Source organism: Vitis riparia, chromosome 14 (genome assembly GCF_004353265.1).
Source record: "Vitis riparia cultivar Riparia Gloire de Montpellier isolate 1030 chromosome 14, EGFV_Vit.rip_1.0, whole genome shotgun sequence".
Classification (NCBI taxonomy): domain Eukaryota; kingdom Viridiplantae; phylum Streptophyta; class Magnoliopsida; order Vitales; family Vitaceae; genus Vitis; species Vitis riparia.
In genome coordinates, this window is record NC_048444.1 from 13175934 (window position 1) to 13196449 (window position 20516).

At 32.5% G+C, this 20516-nt stretch overlaps 1 protein-coding gene across 1 annotated transcript; it reads left to right on the forward strand.

The window, feature by feature from the left end:
* The first annotated feature begins 16532 nt into the window (after positions 1 to 16532).
* Positions 16533 to 17882, forward strand: LOC117930969 (uncharacterized protein At4g22758-like). Its single transcript, XM_034851793.1, has 2 exons — positions 16533 to 17176; positions 17288 to 17882. The coding sequence occupies exons 1-2, from the start codon at positions 16903 to 16905 to the stop codon at positions 17464 to 17466; spliced, it is 453 nt and encodes a 150-aa protein (XP_034707684.1). The 5' UTR covers positions 16533 to 16902; the 3' UTR covers positions 17467 to 17882.
* Positions 17883 to 20516: the final 2634 nt, after the last annotated feature.

The following is a 20516-nucleotide window of genomic DNA, read 5'->3' on the forward strand; positions in this document are numbered from 1 at the left end:
CGATATGCCTCACACCTCTGACTTGCATTTTCCAACTCTGTTGCCAGTTCTTCAATTCTCTTGTCCCACTCCTACAGAAGAGAAATATAAGAGACATGGGATTAGTTAAAGAGGAATGTAGGAGCATAACCATGAAATTAAATAAGCACAAAATAACAGGTTAGGGGGAAAGTGTTGAAGTACGATCAGAGCTAATTCTAAAATAAACAAATTCATTTATGATCAGACAGGTAGATATAACAAGATGTTTATTCCAAGTTGTTGATTATCAATGCTAATCCCACTTTCATAGAGCTGAGTTGAATAGAACCATCAAGGTTCATGCCTCATTTTGTACAGAATATACATTGGACTTGTACCAATCATTTATTTTGAATCAATACAAATTTATTTTATTCGCTCTTTGTCTTTCCTTTTGATTTGCAAGCTGTGAAATTTGTTCATACAAAATGGATTGATGGGCCACTTACCTAGTGCACAGATGGACCAATGGGCACTAATCTAACATCTATCCATTTATTATTCGTAAATTTAAGTATGTTTATTGTTATAGTTGCTAACATTTGAATCCATAGTTGTCATGTGCCTATTTTCCAAAGAGAGATTCCCCATTGCACATTTGTGACAAAGAAGCCTCCAAAACCAGTTTTAATGCCACCCCTAGTCCTATCACTCTTTAAATAAGACAAATTTTAACATTAACTTTCTGTCAGGAGACATATTCCAACTAACCAACTGAAGCCTAGAAGGAGATCCCAGATAATTATTGAGACGCCTAACCTGATTCTTATACTCATGGATGTTTTCCACAAATCAATACAAGCAATTCAATTGCCTTGCTTACATTTGAATCATTCTACTAGCACATTTTCGATGCCATTGAAGAAAAACTATGCATGATCGTTTCATTCATTTGCACACATAAAAGCAACAACCACATTTCAAACAAGTTAGGACAGAACACATACCATGAACACCATCACCAGTGAGGGCATTGAGATAGGTTGCTAATATGGAAACCAAGGTTTTTCCTTCCCCCGTTTTCATCTCAGCAATGGACCCATAACCCTTGGCAGCTTCGCCAACGTATTGAGTTTTGTTGACATCTTCTTAAGTGATGCTTCCATCACTGCCCAGAATACACCTGGTGAAATTAAACAAAGATTCAATAATAGAATGACTTCTTGAGATGGTACATTGAACATCGTATATTCCAGAACTAAAATGATCCAGTTTCTGCTCAGAATGCTTGAAGTTAGTTTTCTATAAGCAAATTCTTAGCACAGGTAGACTATTTTTTAGATTTCAACAAGTAATGGGGTCTTCAAACCTGTAATTGTAATAAGACGTTTTCTAGATTGAAGTCTATGGATAATCAGTCTCTCATTAAAAAAGCCGGAGTAAAAAGTATAGCCTACCTTGATAATTCTATCAGCACAGCTAATAAAAAGCTTTCCTTGCCAGTATAACAGTGCAATTACGGCGGAGTCAAAGCAATAGATCCAACTGGCAATGCTTTTATTTGAAGATCATCTCCTGATATCTCCTACAAATAAAGGGCCATGAGACTGATTCATTGAGCAAATGCAATAGACCTTTCATTCAAGGTTAGATTTAAATAAAAACCAAAAATTAAAAGAGAAAACAGAATTGAAGGTTAAAAAGAACGTCAAAGTGCTAATATGTTTTACAGCATCCATCATTAATTATGCTTATAAGCCAAGCAAACACCGTTTTTCAAATGTACCTATACATTGACACTCTTGTCCCAACCTCCTATGAACAACCATTTCCCTTCCATGCCAACAGCAAAAACAGCACCATTATGGGCTTGTATGGAATTCATAAAGACATCATTCCTCCAGATCTGGAAAAAGCGAAGAAGAAAGCAAATGAATGATGAAACTATTTAGTAAACCCACAACAGGTTCTCTGCATAAAGGCATTGGCAATTTGGTAGATACTAATCCTCTCTTGGCCAATGACTTCATAATGCAATAGGGCGCACTGTAAATAAAGATCAAATTGTTTTTGGAACCATTTGGGATGCATCCATTTTTCTTTTACCCAGGGTATTATGTTTAAGAGATGTGATCATTTCAGAATGAGGATAATTGATAACCGTTTCTAGTCTTTGTATTAACAATCTGGAGGCTGCTCTATTTTACATGACTAAAGTGAGAGTTCAAAGCCCACATCAATCAAAACTGGATTATTTTATTTTCCATGGATGCACCAAATGCCCCATTGGAAGATTACCAATTCTAGTGTAGACTAAGTAGGGTTCAAGAATCAGAAACCTTTAAGCATCCGTCCTCATGAGCTACAAGAAGCATATGGTGGTCAACTTTTAGAGACAAAACTGAGATCACATTTCCAGGTGTGTCTTCCCCCAATACTGTCAAAGGACTATGATCATTAAGAGACCACAACCTGATGGTTCCATCCCAACTCCCACTGTAAAGAACACCATCAGAAACTGCTAGCGCAGACACAACTGATTTATAACCATTCATAGTGCATGATAGGGTGCAATCATGTGGAAATGGAAAATATTAAAATGCAAATATGGATATAAAAAGTGAAAGGGTGACAAGAATTACCAAGGATGGCATGTACTTCTTTATAGCTGCTAAGATGGTTGCATGCCCTGCAACAGATACCTAGATCACAGAAAAAGATAAAAGGATTTTAAAGCACCTCTCTTATAATTATTTATGAGAAAATAATCAGCATATATTATTTCAAGTACAGGATAAAATAAAGAATCAATATCCATCCAAGAGATTAAATATATTTCCACAAGATATTTTTAAACTTTGCCATTAGAGAAAAAATGATAACATAAAATCCTTCCATTCATTGGTTGTTGTAAAATTATATAACTAAACTTCAGACTTTCATAGTACAACAACAAGAAGATAGACAAAGAGAGTGAAAACAAAAAATTTCCAATCATAACACTACCCTACCCCCATATACTTTCTTCTCTTCTAGAAAGACAAGAAAGAAAAGTTAATTATATAAAAACACACAAATATTTTCCTAGAAAGATATCTTTAACCAAACCAATGATATTCCTACAGTTTAAATACAAAATCCCAAACTTCTGAACAAATTCTTCATAGATAAAGATGAAAAGTGAAAAAGAAGCCATGTATCCAACCCTAAGTAGTCAGAATTAAAGCTTTGGTGAGCTAAGTTAAAAGTTCTCTGTTTATTGTTTCACAAGTTAGCAAGCTTCCACAACCCAACAACGTCAAAAGATACTCTAAAACGCAAAGGGAATTTTTATTAAAATCTCCATCAATTAAGATTAAAGCTCTCAAGTCTCAATAACAATCTCTATCCAGCAACAACTAGAAAAGAAAGTATCAGTTAAAGAGGATTAACTTCATAGTTATTTGTTTACAGAGGAGAGAAAAAAAAATGACCAATATCCATAAAATACCTGAGTGCCTAGCTTCTAACCAATCCAATAATAATTCCTAAATTGTACCATAACAGAATTGCTAACAACTATGATGTCTTACTGTTTTAGCAAGCTTCCAATGACCAAATCAATAACTATAGATAAAAGGCTTAAGAACTATCCAAATAGAGAAAAGATAAATAAATAAATAAATAAATAGTAGCAGAAAATTTTATTTCTGAAAAGAAATATAGAAAAGAAAAACAAGAGAACCATAGAGATCAAAACAGAGCCAAAGGACGGTTTTCTGATCTAATATTGCCAGAAAAATAAATTAGAAGCATTATACCTTCAATAAAAATAACTAGCAATCTGGATAAATAACAATTGTCAATCAAAGAGATAAACCAGCTGTAGAAAGAGAGCTAGAATCTCATACTTTTAACAAAAATATGGCTTCAAGGGCAAAATAGTGGATCAAGGGAGGCAGTGCCTCCAAATAATAGGATAAATTATTACATGGACAAGTGGTGATTCAATACATAATTCATGCACAGCAAAATAGGTATTTTGTTGTTTGCTTTTCTTTATTGAGCCTTGTAACTTATTAGGATGTAAAACATTCATGAGTTAGGACCCATCATCACTGCAATTAAAATCCAGGTGTACCTACTTAACATCTTTTTTTTTTTTTTTTTTACAGTTTTCAGCATTGTGTTCATTTCTACATTACTACCATTGTAAGACATTCATCTTAGTTTTCTTTCTAAGTGACAACAGAAGTACCAGATTTCACTCATAAGTGTGTTAACTACACAAACCTCTAGATGGTTCTACCACATGCAAGACTTCCTGAATTCCAGTAATTCTCCGATCCTGAAAATGAACAAAATCATAATGTTCTCATTCTTGCATAAAAAAAAAAAAACAGAAACATGCATTTTCTAATGCTGGATAACTAATAGAGTTGAAGTATAAGTACAAGTAAATTTGGAGGGCTCATATTCCAGATGATTACATACGGAAACACTAAAGGGATGTTTGATAAGAATATTAAGTAATTCAGAGACCAAACACATCAAGCAAAATTACATGTGTTTCAAAATGTAAATGATGTAGCACTTAAAAGGTAGATTCTACTAAAAGATTACCTAAAATATTAAGTCAAAGAGACCTAACTAAACCCTTAAAGCATAACACCTTAAGGGTTTTTAAAAATTAATGACTTTTGACTAGATTTTTTACCCTCTCTTTTTTATGCCAAATTCCTATTTAGTTTAGAATTATTTTGCAATGAATTTTAATCACAAAGAAATTATGTCAATCCTGATTTCTTTCTACTTTTCCATTTTGTTTATGAAAATATTTTAATTTATTGAAAATGAGTTTTTATTTAAAGAACCAAAGACACAAAAGTGTTAGGTCGAATGAAAAATAAATAAATTCTATCATGAGCTTTTTAGAATCTGTAAACAACAAAAAGGCATGTCACATTAATATGTCAAATGTTAGACCAACCGGAAAGCTCATATCGACAAATTTGCATTTCCAATTTTTTAACTATAGGGAAACATTTGAGTTTGTATACAATATTCTTTAATAGCCTACAAAAGACCAATGTTCCTATATGTTGTATAATCCAACATGTGGTTAGCCACAAACACTTTAGTAATGGCATGTTGACAAATCTATAATGAATCTAATTATATTCAACATCTAAATTTAAATTGAAACCAATAATTCACTTCTACAATACACTACCTAATCTTTTAGCACTTTGATTCAGCACTACAGTTTTCGAAACTTTATTTTTAGTTGGATGAAACACGCTCCCTTACATAGTCAAGCAAAAAAATGGAAAGTACTAAAGGAAGATAATGTGCATTTGGCACTAAGCTAAAATAGAAAGACGAGGAAAATGAAAGGAAATTATCTAGTAGCTTTCAATAAGGGAAAATTAAAACAATTAGGGTCATCGGGCAGAAAATTTTATGGACAAAACCAACAAACACTACACCACACCCAAACCAAACCCACAACTCACCATGCACCCCACCCCAAACAAATTGTGTGTGTGTGTGTAAACAGTTTAAGAGATCATTCATGTGTCTGCTGAACAGATACAAAAAGTCAAGATAAGAAACCATGTATGAGGCAGGAAGATATCACGAACTGCATCATAAACTGCCTTTTGGTTTGCCAGAAATCTAGGAAGGTAAAGTAGTCTTCCTACAAAAAATTAAACTTGATAAACAGAAAAGCTAACACAAATGTGGAAAGCAACAGATGAGTATACATAGAAAAGGAAATAACATTTTTTGGTTTATAAAGGGTGTATCCAAACATCCCATGGAGATAAAATCATTCATTACCAAATTTCATAGCATAGCAAGGCAAAAGGTTCATGCTTAAAAGATTTCAAGAAATTATATCATTTAGATTTTCTACTACCTTTTTTGGCAGAAGTTTAAAATTGATCCTACATGAAATATCAGACTTTTGGCTATGGGAATAGCTTCTTATTTAAGCCCTTTTGTGGGGGATTTTTTTCACTTGAGTTTGTTACTTTTGCTTTGGTTATCCTTATCCATGTCTTGGTCTGTTGTTATTTTTTTCTTAACGATATTTAATCCTTCTTGTCATGTTATACTCATTTTCTATTAAATGAATTGGTTTGTTTTCAATTAACAACTAATAATTTGTAATATATTAGACTCAGTACAAGCAATATAATAAACAAAATGAAAACATCGAAATGTGATGCAAAATGTAATACAATGACTTCTTCCCTTCAGAACTACCATCTTCTTCCACCAACCCAACCCCCACAGGGGACATTAATTTAACCAATAACGAGTATAATTTGTAGCAACAAATTAATTGTGAAGTAAAATAATAACACTATTGAGGAGTTCGCCAAAGATAGGTTACAATTAAAAAACATACGGAAAATAAATGCATGAGATGATGAAAAACAAGTAGGTCAATGCTCTTTTATTTTAGCTATTACATAAACAGGACAGCAGGGGAAGGATTGCTACAAATTTACCTGATCTGGATCGTTTCAAACTCAATAATTCTGGAGAAACAATTGACACTTCTGTTCTCTCTTTGATGCTAGGATGCATTACCTAAATAAAACACATTTAGAAGGAAAGAAAAAGAGATATAGAATAAATTAAAGAAACAATAACAGATAAATAAAAACAAACCCAGATAAATTAAAACAAATAGGCAACAAAACTGCAGATAGAAACATGCTGAGAACATCGGAAAGTTACATCAACCAACCACAATAATAGTTGCGTCCTATCCCATCTCATGAACCCCCAATTTCCAAGTTACAGTAATCATGAGTAAGAACTAACTCAGGGTTAAATGCTATTTCAAGCACCAAGGTTGTTAAGGTACCTAGATGATAACATTTCATCTGCTATCTACGTAAATGTTATAGAAAACCCAAATGCTAACATATCTCAGTTAGCAGCACCATTATATACAAGACTTATCATATTGCATCAGATTGTTATATTAGAATAAGAATTGTCCCATCAATTCCTTCACTTAGAAAATAATTCCTAACTAAAGATTTTAATCACCTTCAATCTCATAATCACTATATAAATTGAGAAACTGTTGAGAATATATCTGGTTGATGATAATGGAAATGTCAGTAAGTAAATAGCCATCAAATTGTAAATCAATATGTTTGATGAACAACCAGGTTTTTATAATTAGTGCACATAAGTTAAAGTGGAAAACAAGTCTTTTACATCTTTTGGACTTGTGATAAGAAATATTTATAACACTGATCATATATGAATATATCTTCCATAAAAGGCATAAAGAGGCTTCCACATGACATAGTTGTCTTCCTATTTGGTTGAATTCAAACAAATGCAATTATTACACCTTTTTTAAGGCACCATGAGCCCCAGATCGCAGATGAATTTGGAGGAAAAGGCTGGCCAATAAAATACACAAGCTATGAATTTTAACAATCATCCACTAGCTTTATAGGAAGTATCATAAAAAAATCAAATCCTGGGAGCTCCTAGCTTACATATTTCCTTTTTTTCCTCTCTTAGATACACAAACATCCTCAATTCTGGACACTGTTTCTAAACACCAAAACCACTTACCTGTCATCTTGATATTAGCAGTATTGAACACAAACACGTGCTATAATTTCCTTTCTTTTTTATTTTTATTTATTTATTTGTTTGATAAATATACAGAAAATATGTCAAAAGGTACCAAAGAAAGGGGCATAACACCATAAAACATGAGGCATACAAGGAACATCAAATAATCAAAGCAAATGATAAAACCAGGAACACCATAACTTCTCAATGAAATCTAGAGAGAACAAATTCCTTTTATCCAACTAATCCAGCAACCAAACAAACAATGAATTAAGAAGAATTTTTCAGGTTTAGCTCTAACTGCTCCAGACCATCAAAGTTTCTTCAATTCCAATTCTAACATAAGCACAAAAAAAACACAGTGCAGACCTACAAATTTTCTTTCACTCATTGATAACTATATCACTAACTAAAGAAAGAGTCCTTTGCAAACTCATGCCATCCAAGAGACTGCAAATGAGTAAACCAAACCACAGATTATGAGCCATTCCATAGTGGATTAGCAGGCCACTTGCAGACTCCTCTGTTTTCTTTAAAGAGCACAAACTCAACAAAATCCCACCTTTTAACAAGTTGGGCAATGGTAAGAATGTGTTGTCCAATTACCTCCTACACTGAGAAACCTACCTTAGAGAGAGCATTCAACAATCCCCACCACCCACCAAGGAAAAGATCCATTGGAACTCCTCAACACAAAAAAGCATTCAATCTTTGAAGGCTTCTACATTAGCTTATCCTTTCTACCTTTGAGAAAAGTAGATTCAATAATGCCTGACATGAAAGACTCCACCAACTCAAGCTCCCAATCATGAAGCCTGATGAGAAACCTAACTTCCAATGCCCTTGACCTCCCTCCACACTCGATAATTGGCAAACAAGGCATCCTTATCTGCTGCAATGCCAAATGAACCTGAAAAGCAGTACTTTAGTGAAGATTCTTTGCATCAAACAAAATTTTCATCCTTGCACATTTCCCACAAAGATTCTATTATATGCGTGAAAACCCTCCCACCCTCTTTTAATGGCTTTCCACAAACCTAAGCCAAATGCCTCTTAAGAACCTCGAAACTCCAACCACCACCTTCCTATTCAAATTTTACAGTACCAACTTTCTCTATAAACAATCCATATCAACCATAAATCTATACAACCACTTTCGTAACAAAGCTCCATTGAGAAACAACAAGATTCTAATCCTCAAACCACCCTCTTCCTTTACTTATACATATGTTACATGGGTTTAGGTAAGGGTGGTGGTTGCGGGTACACGTCTAGGTGTCAGATCCTTTGCATCCCAAAATCTTAGGAGTCTAGAACTCAAAGATTCAGCTAAGAAGGATCTCAACTATAAGCGCAAGTATTTGGATACGACATTAATTAAAAATTAACATTAAATATAATAAGCATAGTAAGGTAAGTTTTAAGTTATCTATAATATTACATGGTAAATTGTAATTGAAAACATATTTATTATAATTTTTCTATTTTAAGAAGATATTAAGCTTATCTTACTTTGATATTATTGCTAATTATACATGAAGAACGTATTTATTATAAGTCTTTTATTTTAATTTTGTAAAAAAATTATAATAGATTAGATATTGATAAAATATAATTCACATTTAATTTTTTTCTCATATGAAAAATTGAATTTGTATATTAATTATTATCATTTATCTTTAGATTTTTTAAGATATTGATTTTGATATTTATCTTTATATTTTTATTCTATTAATTTTTATTTATCTTTAAATTTAATATAATATTAATTATTGTATTTATCTTTAAATTTTATTTTAAAATTTAAAAAGAGATAAAGCAACTATTAATTATTATATTTTATTATAATTTTAAAAAAAAATTAAGAAAAAGATAAAACACTTAAGCTACAAGAGTTAGAAATTAATTAAAAAATTCTTTAATTTTGTGTTACAAGGTTTAGAAATCAATTTAAATTTTTTTATTTTTTAGTATAATTTATTGTATAATTATTATCTAGTATAATTTTAAAAAAATTAAGAAAGAGATAAAAAGAAATAAATGTATCTGAACCAATATAAACTTAATTTTCAAAAAATTAAAGAAAGAGATAATGCAACTAAATATGCAATATATCTTAAACGGATCTCACACCCACACCTACACCCACGTCATATCATGTCGACAAGGGTATTTGGTTGAAATTAAAGCATTTGTGTATCACAATCCTTTACTGTATTGTCTACACGCATGCAGTTTCTTCTCAGCTGCCTTAACACCCCACAACCCACAAACACACAAAACAAAAACCTTTCGATCCAAACATGAAAGGTCTCTCTAGAGCTTCTCCAATCTATTACTAGCCACAATAATCATAATAACATAAAGTAAACAAGAATGCAAATTACATGTTACAACTTGCTAAAGTAAATTTATATCAAAGCATAGGGTCTACAGAAGGACTAGAATAGAAGAATACAGATTATATTCATTATTTACAAAGAAAAAGCTTAAGATGGATTCAAGATAGAGGGGACAACAAAATGGAATAGAAATAATAGTTCCAGAAGCAAGCCCAAGCAAGAATAAAATCTATATTTACAAACACATTTACACAGAACACCAGATGTAATACACAACAATTTTGGTACATAGAAGAAAGAATAAGAAATGTTAAGACATAGATGAAGGGCATGATTGAAAGTGTAAAACTAAACAAATACATGACTTGCCAGACTAGATGACATAGGCGTATGGTACAGTGGTTGCTCTTCAGGCAGTTTCTTTTTCATAAAAATAGAAGATATCGAAAAAGCAAACTTCGTTCTGCCCCAAATATGGTTCTAGTTTTCCTCCTTACCCTTGATAATAACCACTAACACTATAGTAAAGAACAAGGACTAAGAAGGTTGCCACAGTGAAGGAACAAAGTTATATCAACAATGTATTTGTTTCACATCAACAAATTCAAAGAAATAACAGGAGAATGTAAAGTATAATTTCAAGAGAAAGGACCCGTATCACTTGTGGCAGAATCTGTGGGAATAAAGCATGTGAAGAGCTCTCAAGAAGTTGTAGAGGTCATCCCCTCTTTGCCAATTCTAGTTTTTGTGGAAAAAGCATAACAAAAGATTTCTGAGGGTCCGGAGACCCCTCATTTTCCAGTGAAGGACACGTTCATTGAATCATTTTTTGCTTTTCTTCAAGAATTAGAGGGGTCAAACATTGTTACAATTGTAGATTACATTGGTAAGCCTAAGGTTGTGATTGGTTTGAGCAGATGTATAAATAAAAACCAAATTATGACATTTGTGTTCTTACTCTGTATTTTGGCTTGAATCATAATGTTTTCATGGTTTTGTTTGCATTTTGCATTAGTATAAGCAGGAGGGAACTTAGAATTCTGTTGAGAACCATCTTTTAAACACTCATCATCTAGTTTTTCCATTGTTATATTATGATGCTCTTGAGGTCCAACATCAGACAAATTCGAGATACTTTCTCCTCCTATTTCATGGTTAATATTTCCTACAGTGTTGTTTGAGTCAGTTAAAACTTGATTAGGGCTGCAAAACCAATCATATTTTTAACCTTATCCTTTTTTGGAAATAGTAATTCAATCTTCAAACTGAAGAGCAAGCATAATTTTCACAAGATATCAAAATGCCATGGACATAAATCTTAAAAATTGTAGTAGCCATACTAATTACTCAACTTAGCTTGAAGGCATAATTTTCTGGGTAACAACAAACAGTATGTGTATTTGCAGTATCCATAGCCATGAATTGGAACTCATTTCAGCCAAATCATAAATGAAGTGTAAGACACAATAGATTATCAGCTGATTTAATAAAAATTAAAATGGATAATTAATAATTAATAATTATTTATATGGAGCAAATTGTTCTCATGATTTGTTTCATTTTTTTTTCATACTAAATCCAAAATTCAAAAGGGTGACCCACTTCTCTCACTTGGCCATCAAGGAGCCATTTTCTGAAGTTTCCCTCCAGACGAGAGAATCCCTAAAAAGGCCCTATTTTCCTCTACCACTCTCAATCCTCACAGGTACTAATCTAATCACGTTATTAAATTTTTTTTTTGAAACCCCCATTTGATTCCCAAGAAAATCTGTCCCCCATTTGATTTCCAGGAAAATTCATCCTCGTTTGATTTCCAAGAAAATCCTTGCAAAACCCCCATGGAAAACAAAAAAAAATTGCTTTTTTTTTTCCATCCCTGTATTTTATGGATCTGTTCATATGGGCCTCCTAGAACACAACTTCCCCAAAGAAATTTATAGCCTATTTGTTTCCAAATGTGCACCACTCAAAACCTAAATCGAACCATAATACCTGGATTCCAAAAATGTTGTAACCCTACATAATCTCCCCTCCATCAATGTGAAAATAAACCAACACAAATAAACCATAAATAAATCAACACAAAAAATACATAAACAAAAACAGAAAACGAGAGAGAGAAACATGATTCAAATGACTAGTCAAGAAGATAATCACCTGATGATGGTGATGAAGATAGAGATTCGGAGCTGGATCTGTAGACAGAGACGAAGAGAGTAGCTACAGTTTCCCCAAATTATTCGATCTACGTTGTTGACTCACGAAGAAGCCCTAACCTATTACTCTCATTTGGAAAAATGAAAATCAAGTGTTGGCGACGACTCCTACCTCACCCTCTGAAAACGCAAATGAGATTAGGCTTTCAAGGATTTGGGTTTTCAAGATGAAGAGAAATACGAGGCAGAGGTTAGGGTTCCAAAATTTTAGGGTTCCGGGAAGGACAAAGCAAATGGAGTTTTGGGTTTCCGTTGAGAGAGTTGGTGTCGGGGTGAAAAACGTGAGACGTTTTTTTTTTTTTTTTTGAGGGGGCTTTTTAGGTTTTTTGGGTATTCAGGTGTGGAGGCTAAGTTGGACGAATGGGAAGGGCATTTTGGGAATGAAAGCACACCTCGGTGCAGAGTGCATGGAATTACCAATATTTTTGGTATCAACGCAGATTTCTTGATTTTCTCAAAGTTAGGGCTTGAAACTCCTAATATTTTGGGATCAACGGCCCAGAACCAAGTTTTCCCAAAATAATATTAGTGTTCTTAATAACCTAATTAGTTTTCTATTCTTGGAAGCTTTCTTTTATCATCTTTTATGCAATAAATCACTCTTTCATATAAATATTTCTCTCTCAACCACTAGCAGTAAAAGAGTTTCAAAATATAATTTATAAATTTTAAGCACTATAATCTAACTATTTTAAATCTGACACCATAAATTATTTTTGTAGTAGTGATTCCTCGAGTAAGTGATTTTTTGTGAGTGATTTCCACACATCTTAAGACTATCATCACACATATCCTCTTGAGATATGTACCAAGATGCTTTTGACATCATTAACAAAACTTTAATGTCAATAAGTTTCATTATTATTTATGGTATCATAAAATGCTCCTTTTCATTCTCTCTCTCCATCTTTTTTTTTTTCCAACCCATTTTCTCTCTCATCCCTTCCCTTTTAGTGAAATTTGGTAGACATGATGAAAAACAATGTTAAAAATAACTAAGATCCAAAAAGAAATTGCGGCGAGCTTCTCGTCCGTAACATCAAGATGTAAGTCTCATGCGGCACTTTTGACTTTATCCAAAATGGTGATGTGTTCCACAATGGACATTGAGGAAATCTGTTTGAAATACGTCAGATTTTCCTAGTATGGATACTTTCAAGAATAGCAAAGACAGAGAAAAAGATGTGATGATTGCAAATTTTCTATAGTCTTACGCAAAAATCATTTGGATCCATCAAACTCTTTTCCACCGCAAAAATTTATCATTTGATTTATGAATTGTTTTATTATTTCCTGAGTTGTTATGGTATTAGAGTCGACTTCTGTTTAAGAACCAATTAATATTATAATTTGGAACACTTTGCAAGCATGATTTAGTGTTGAGTTAGTTCAATTCTATGAACGGTTTAATCTACCTAAATAGCGATGTTTGAAAGGTAGAAGGATTATATTTTTTTAGTCACTCTATAAAATATCTCTTTTTTTCGATCAATTATTATTATTATTATTATTATTACTTCCTTCCTGTAAAGAAATTAAAAAAAAATTATTTTAGTTGATGTTGATGAATTATATTAAATCAAAATTTGTTTTTAATCAATTTATGTTAAAGTTAAATTTCTTTTGAAATAAAATTTATTTAACATTATAAAATTAGAATTTTAGATAAGCTTTGCTTAATTTATTTATAAGAACAAATATTTCATTAAAGGGATAATGAAAAAATTGAAAATTATAATCATATTATTTAAAATAATTTTAATAGAAAAATGATGATGAAATAAATTAAGTGATACATTATTTTTATTTAAGTTATATAATTTTTTATTATATATCATTGACAAAAATATTGCTAATATTTTTCCTCTTTTTTTTTGGCCATTTTTCAAGAAAACAACATACTCTAAAAAAAATGTATTATGATGAAGTAAATTAAATAATGACACTTTTTATTATTTATGAAATATTTTTAAGGTTACTTTAAATAATGTTTAATCTTAAATGTACATATTATCCATTTATTATTTATAATTAAATTATCTAAAATTAAGAAAAAAAAATGTTATGATAGGTATTTAAGCTTTTTATAAATAAAATAAAATTTTATTATATAAAATAAAAATAGAATCATAAATAAAAATTTATTAATTAATTTTAGTTTTATAGTTAAAATTTTAAAGAACATTTAATACAATTGTTTTTCTTAGGAAAAGGTAACTACCAAGAATTTTTTTAAATGCTTGTATTCACTTTTCAAATAAATAATGGTTAAAAAATAATAGTCACATTACATGTGAAATTATATTATTAAATAAATATTTAATCACTCCACTTAAAAAATATATTTTTATCTTGATAAGGTATCGTGTAGAATGTTTAAATTTGTAATGTTAAATTTGTAAAAAGAGAAAGAAAAAAAAATCATTTTCTAACTTAAGTAAGGATGGTAAGAGGACAGTTTCGGGATGAATTGGCTCAATTCTAACCCACTCTATTCATTCAAAACAATTTTAATCCTATCTCATTAAAAAAAAAAAAATTAAATGCGGGGTGAGGTATTTATGCAAATTTCTCATTCTCGCCCTACCTTATCCCATTTAACTTTTTTTTTTTTCTGAAAATTTTTAATTTTTTAAAAAAATTAATTTTAAAATTTTTAATCATATTAAAATAAATATATTTTATAAATAATAAAAATATTATAATTTTTTATAACTTATTTTATTAAAAAGTATAATTATTATTATTATATATAAAATAAGAAAATTTAAATTAAATTAATTTTATTTATAATTGAGGTGGACATGATAAGACAATATCCCCTAAACTGTCCTCAAAATGGTAGATACTCGAAAAAACTCACCCATTGTCACCCCTAAACTTCAGCTATTTTTATTATAAAACAATCAAATTACATTTTACACTTAAAGACTCAAGATAATATCAAATACTTTTGCTTCTATTAATTCAACACTTACAATTCAAAATTAAGATTTTTAATAACTTAATTTTCAGTTTTATTGAACACCACCTAACTATTTTTTTTATAATATTTTAGGTTCAATTATCATATTTTTGGATTATATCATATAATTTGTATTAATCATTTATGATTTTTTTCTTTTTTTTTTGGGAAAATATACGTCTAAATATTTTTTCGTAAATTGAATGAACTAAACGGAGTTGATTGTTGAATAGCTAAATCAGTTCTATTCAATTTTAATTCAACTAAATCTATCTCAATGCTTGAGTTAATTAATAACAAACCTGAACTGAATCATGTCAATCACAAATCTAATTAACTACAAAAAAAAAAAAAAAAACTAAATTTTAGAATAAAATAAAATAATACATAAAGAGAAAATTAAATAGATATTCAAAGAAGTGTTGTTCCTTCCTAAATTTGATTTTCAGAAAATATTAAAAATAGAAAAAAATATTAAATAAAATAAATTTTTTATATTTAATTGTATAAAAATAATAAAGAAAATTAAATATAATAAAATTTAATTAAAAAATTATATATTTTTAAATTTTTTATTTCAAATCTGGTTGATTCGGTTTTTATTACATATAAAACATATTACACCAATTTAATTCATTGTTTTAATCCAAAAACCGATAAATGGATTTTATTTACACCCCTACTTAGATAATTAAGAGTGAAAAGACAAGTAACATGTATAACATGTTTTTTTTGTCCAAGTTTTGCCTTACAGTTGGTTGTTAAGTTTTCATGTTAGCAATAATACCAGTGACAAAATAGGGGTATAGATAATGTTTTTAGAGTAATTAAAAATATGTATATAATTGTAAAACTTGTTAATGTGATTTGGGACATTTTGAAACCAAACCTATGCCCGCAAATTTTATATAAAAGATATAGTATAAAGCTTTAAGGTTATTACATATATGGTTAAAAAAACTCGTAACAAATATTTGAAATCACAAAAAGGATTTCTAAACAAATATTTGAAATTTATTTTGGGATGATTAAAAAGCAATTGTTATATTAAATAGCCTAGAAAAGGACAAAAGGTTAAAAGTTGGGTCATAAATTAAATGACCACACTATGACAACATTATCTAGCATGTAAAGAAAGGTACATTATCATGCCAGCAGTTCATATGAATTGGAAATTGCTTATGGGGAATGATTTTGAACATGTCGTGATACAATTGGATTTAAGAGTTCGTTTGGTTGGGGGGTTTTATTAATTTCATGCCCCCCTCTTTAAAAGAATCCAGTAATTAACAAGTGGAGCCTTCATTTATCCCATAATTAATTAATTACCCATAAACTCTGAGCCTCTTAATAATGAACGAATAAAGGAAGGGGGAGGAGATTGAAGCGGTGGTTGGAGTGCTTCCACTTGTTGGACGCCAAACCAACAAGCGGCATGGACAAAGGCAAATGGGAAATGGCATGGAGGAGGCGGCATCAAACTCAGCTAACCGCACAACACATGCCCTATACGCATGCACCACACCGCACATGCACCTCCCCACACCCACTCATCAAATATGACAACAGCCCCCAACCCCCAAGCAGAGAGACCTTTGCCCCTCTCTCTCCCCTCTTCCTCACCTCCTTTTCTTCTCTTCCTGACTTTCTCTTTCTTTTACAAACCCTAGGACCCTCTCCCTTGGATGCTGCAAACTCCCTTTGCCTTTCATGCCCGTTTGAGCTTCTCATCCTTGGACAGGGGCAGCGGCGCGTGCCCTTCACGCGCATTCCTCCTCCTCCTCGATTCCACCGCTTGGTTTTGTTTGGGTAAGGTTTGGTAATGAAGAGGAAGATGTCTCAGAAAATGTTGCGTAGGAGGCAGAAGAAGAAGAGTTTTGAAGAGCAGAATGTTAATGGGACTAATAATCGGTTCTTGATCAGCGTCAACGTATTGGGCAGCGCGGGACCCATAAGATTTGTGGTGAATGAGGGTGATTTGATCGCCGCTGTCATTGACACAGCTTTGAAATCTTATGCCCGCCAAGGTCGGCTTCCCCATCTGGGTTCTGACATCAATCAGTTTCTTCTGTACTGCGCCAATGTCGGAGCAGACGGTATTCAATTTATGGTTTTTATTTTTAATTTTTATGTTTGAATAATTTCCCTTTTCCACTCTCCAGACATGCCATAACTTTTCATTTATTGAATGTTGAATGATGTTGTAGCCTTGAGCCCATGGGAATTAATTGGGTCGTGTGGAGGAAGGAACTTTGTACTGTGCAAGAAGCAGATAGAACCTCAGATGAGGGAAACGAGGCCTGAGATGCTTGGTCGGAAGGGGAGTGGCAGCTGGAAAACATGGCTCAACAAGTCCTTTAATTTCAAGATATTATTATCTCACTGACTCTTAAGTTTATCATGGGTACATCTCATCTCTTTAGCTAGTCTGCTTAGTGCTTACCCACATCCTCACTCGTTGCAATCACAATTTTCCTGTCCCTTTTGGGCATTTAAATTATGGAAGCAAAGATGTTCTCCCGGGTCCTGCTCCAAAAGAGTAGTGTGATTAATTCACACTATTTTCCTTGTTAGCTGCCGGTCGAATCATCTTTTTCAGAAGGTCATTTTAAAGAGCATCATCTTCTCACTTTTTCCCAGTAATGAGCAGATATTCCCGATCTTTCCAGTCTTATTGGTCATTTTCCAAAGTGACAGTTGGATATGGCAACATATTAAGATCGTGTATAACCGAGGATGTGAAAAGGGGAAATTATGTAAGATGTCCTATTCATGAAATATAGATAAATTTAGAACCTAAAAGGGTCATTTTTATTGGAAGTATATTTTGGGGAAAATAATTCTCATTTCATTTACTAAAATAATAATTTTTTGCATGTTTTCAAGAGTGTCCTTCAACCAAATTAAGGTGCACTACTACCTATATAAGACAAGTTAATAAAAGTATATTTGATTGGACTCACGTATCTAGCTGTCAAATCACCTACCATCACTTTAGTCTAAAAGTAATATAGTTGTACCTAAAAGTAACAATACAAATAACCAAAAGTACAATGGCATATGGAAGGATATACTAACCTATTTATCATTCATCCCAACTTCAACCTCAATGTCAAATATGCTATTGAAGATAGTAACTTTGTTTTTACCTAAAAATAACAATGTTAATAACTATAAATATTACTGTAAATAGTAGGATGCACTATGTCAAAAAAGAAAAAAAAACATATAATATACTTTTTAAAAACAATATTTATTAAAATAAAAACAATTTTAATGGTTTAAATTTTTAATTAAACAAAAATGTACATTTAAATATAAAAATATTATGAATGCAAAACAAAATAAAATATTATATTGTAGACCCCCATTTTGGAGGGGGACTTTTCTGCAGATTATCTTTACACGTGTCACTCCCGTATTGGTCATTGTGGAATCAAGGTAGTGGATTAAGATGACCAGTGAAAGAATGACACTTGTAAAGAGGATGGTTATGCAGAGGCATTTTTTCGTTTTGCCAGCTGGGGGAGAGAAGAGGATTTTTGAGTGGAAGCAGGGTTGGCAGAGTGGTGTCGTCTGGCCGTTGGGGATACTTTTAGCTGGTAGCGGCAAGGAGGCCAGGGAGGGCTGTCGTTAGAAGATATTTTTTGAAGAAGGGGAGATTAGGCTGAGGAGGGAGCAGAGAGCTTTAGAGAGGGAGTTACGGAGAGAACAGGGGGGAAGAACCAGGGAGTGCGAGTTTTCCAGAGAGAATAGAAAGCTGGTGGGAGAGAGGATAGGCCTCCATTGACGACTGTGAGAGATTTTTCTGAGGGGTTTTTTTTTTTTTCCATTGCAAAGGAGCAGCAAGTTGTTGAGAGGAGGATTTAGTGGAGAAGACTTTCTCTGGAGAAGGGATGAAAGAGAGAAGGGAGCTTGCTGGTTCCATGGATTTTTGAGAGGGGACTAGAGAAAGGAGCTAGGTAAAACAGAGGAGTTTTTTTGGGAGTTTGGAGAGTGGTTTTTTTGGAGAGGCTACTAGTTACAGAGAGCATGGAGCAGAAAGAGTGAAGTAGAGCAACTCGATACCTATCTGGTCTTGCAAGAAAGAGGTGTTTTCAGGTGTTTTATTAAACTGCATATTGATTGCCATTGATTTTCTAGGGATTGTTGTGATTATGTTTAATAAATCTGTTCCTAGTTCTTTATGTGGAATTTGTTTAAAAATGATACAGTCCCTTGCCTTGCTTTGCTTTGGGTGTTTGAATCATATCTATGGATTTTCTTTCTACTTGGTTTTCCACCTATACATGAACCTACTGACTTCAGTATAAGAGGAGGCTCATGCAATTGTTTTCTGGAGTTCATTTGTATACTCTGTTTTCATGCATTCTTCATTGTCGAGGCCACTTCCATTCCCAGTTCTTGTTCATTATAAGGACTTTGGGAGAGGAGATATCTGGAAGGGAAGAGGAAAAAGGATTTGCTAGAGAGGGGCGTTTCTGTGACAGAGGTGAGAAGCAAGAGAGAAGGGAGGATGATTCCGGGAGCTGCGGAGTGATTACTACTCAAAAAGTGCTATTTGATAGCTTGTAATTAATCATTTTAAACACTTTTGAGTAGTAGTTTTTGCCTTTTAACCCAATTAACATGTTAAGGCCCCTTTCAATCAATTCTAATAAAATTGCCTTAAGTTTTGGTGTTTTGATAGCTTTTTGATCACCAAAGCAATATGAGATTGAGGAGAGTTATTTGGAATCCTTGTCAAAGCAATGGGAAGCTCAGAGGTATGAAGAACCAAAGCTTTGAAGCCCTTTTGCCATAAGCAAAGTGGAAATGCAAGGAGGGGAAGCAAAGAGAATCCAGTCATGAGGCATTCTTGATGACAGTCATTTCAGCCACTTTTGGAGCACTTCCTGAAGTCCAAATTATGCATGCTATATGTCATTTGAAAGCTTAGGAAGTCAACAATCCAATGCTTCAAACCGTGTTCAATTTGGAGCTGAAATGAGGAAGTTACAACCTTTGGATGACAACTGCTCCAAGCTGAAGGAAGGCTTCAGAAAAGTGCTACGAAATCACCATTTTGTTGCGGAATGATTTCGCAGCCTTTTTGCACAGTGCTATGGATTTCCCCTGAAGCTTCATGACGCGATGGAAGCCAAACACCACAAGATGAAAGCCAACTTTGCAACAGTGCGAAATCAGCTGGTTGCTATGAAGAAATTTCGCAGCCCTTGTAGTTCATCTGCGAAATTTCGCAGACCTCATTTTTCACCTGCGAAATGGTCCTTAGTGCTTCCTGATATTTGTAACCGACACTTGGAGATATTTTTCATTAGATTTTTGTTGCCTAAATCCCCAAATTCTCCTTGTGAGCCACCAATTATAGGATTCCTTAGCTTTTAAGTTAGGAATTTGGCTAAATATCCATGTAATAGTCATCAATGTAATTTT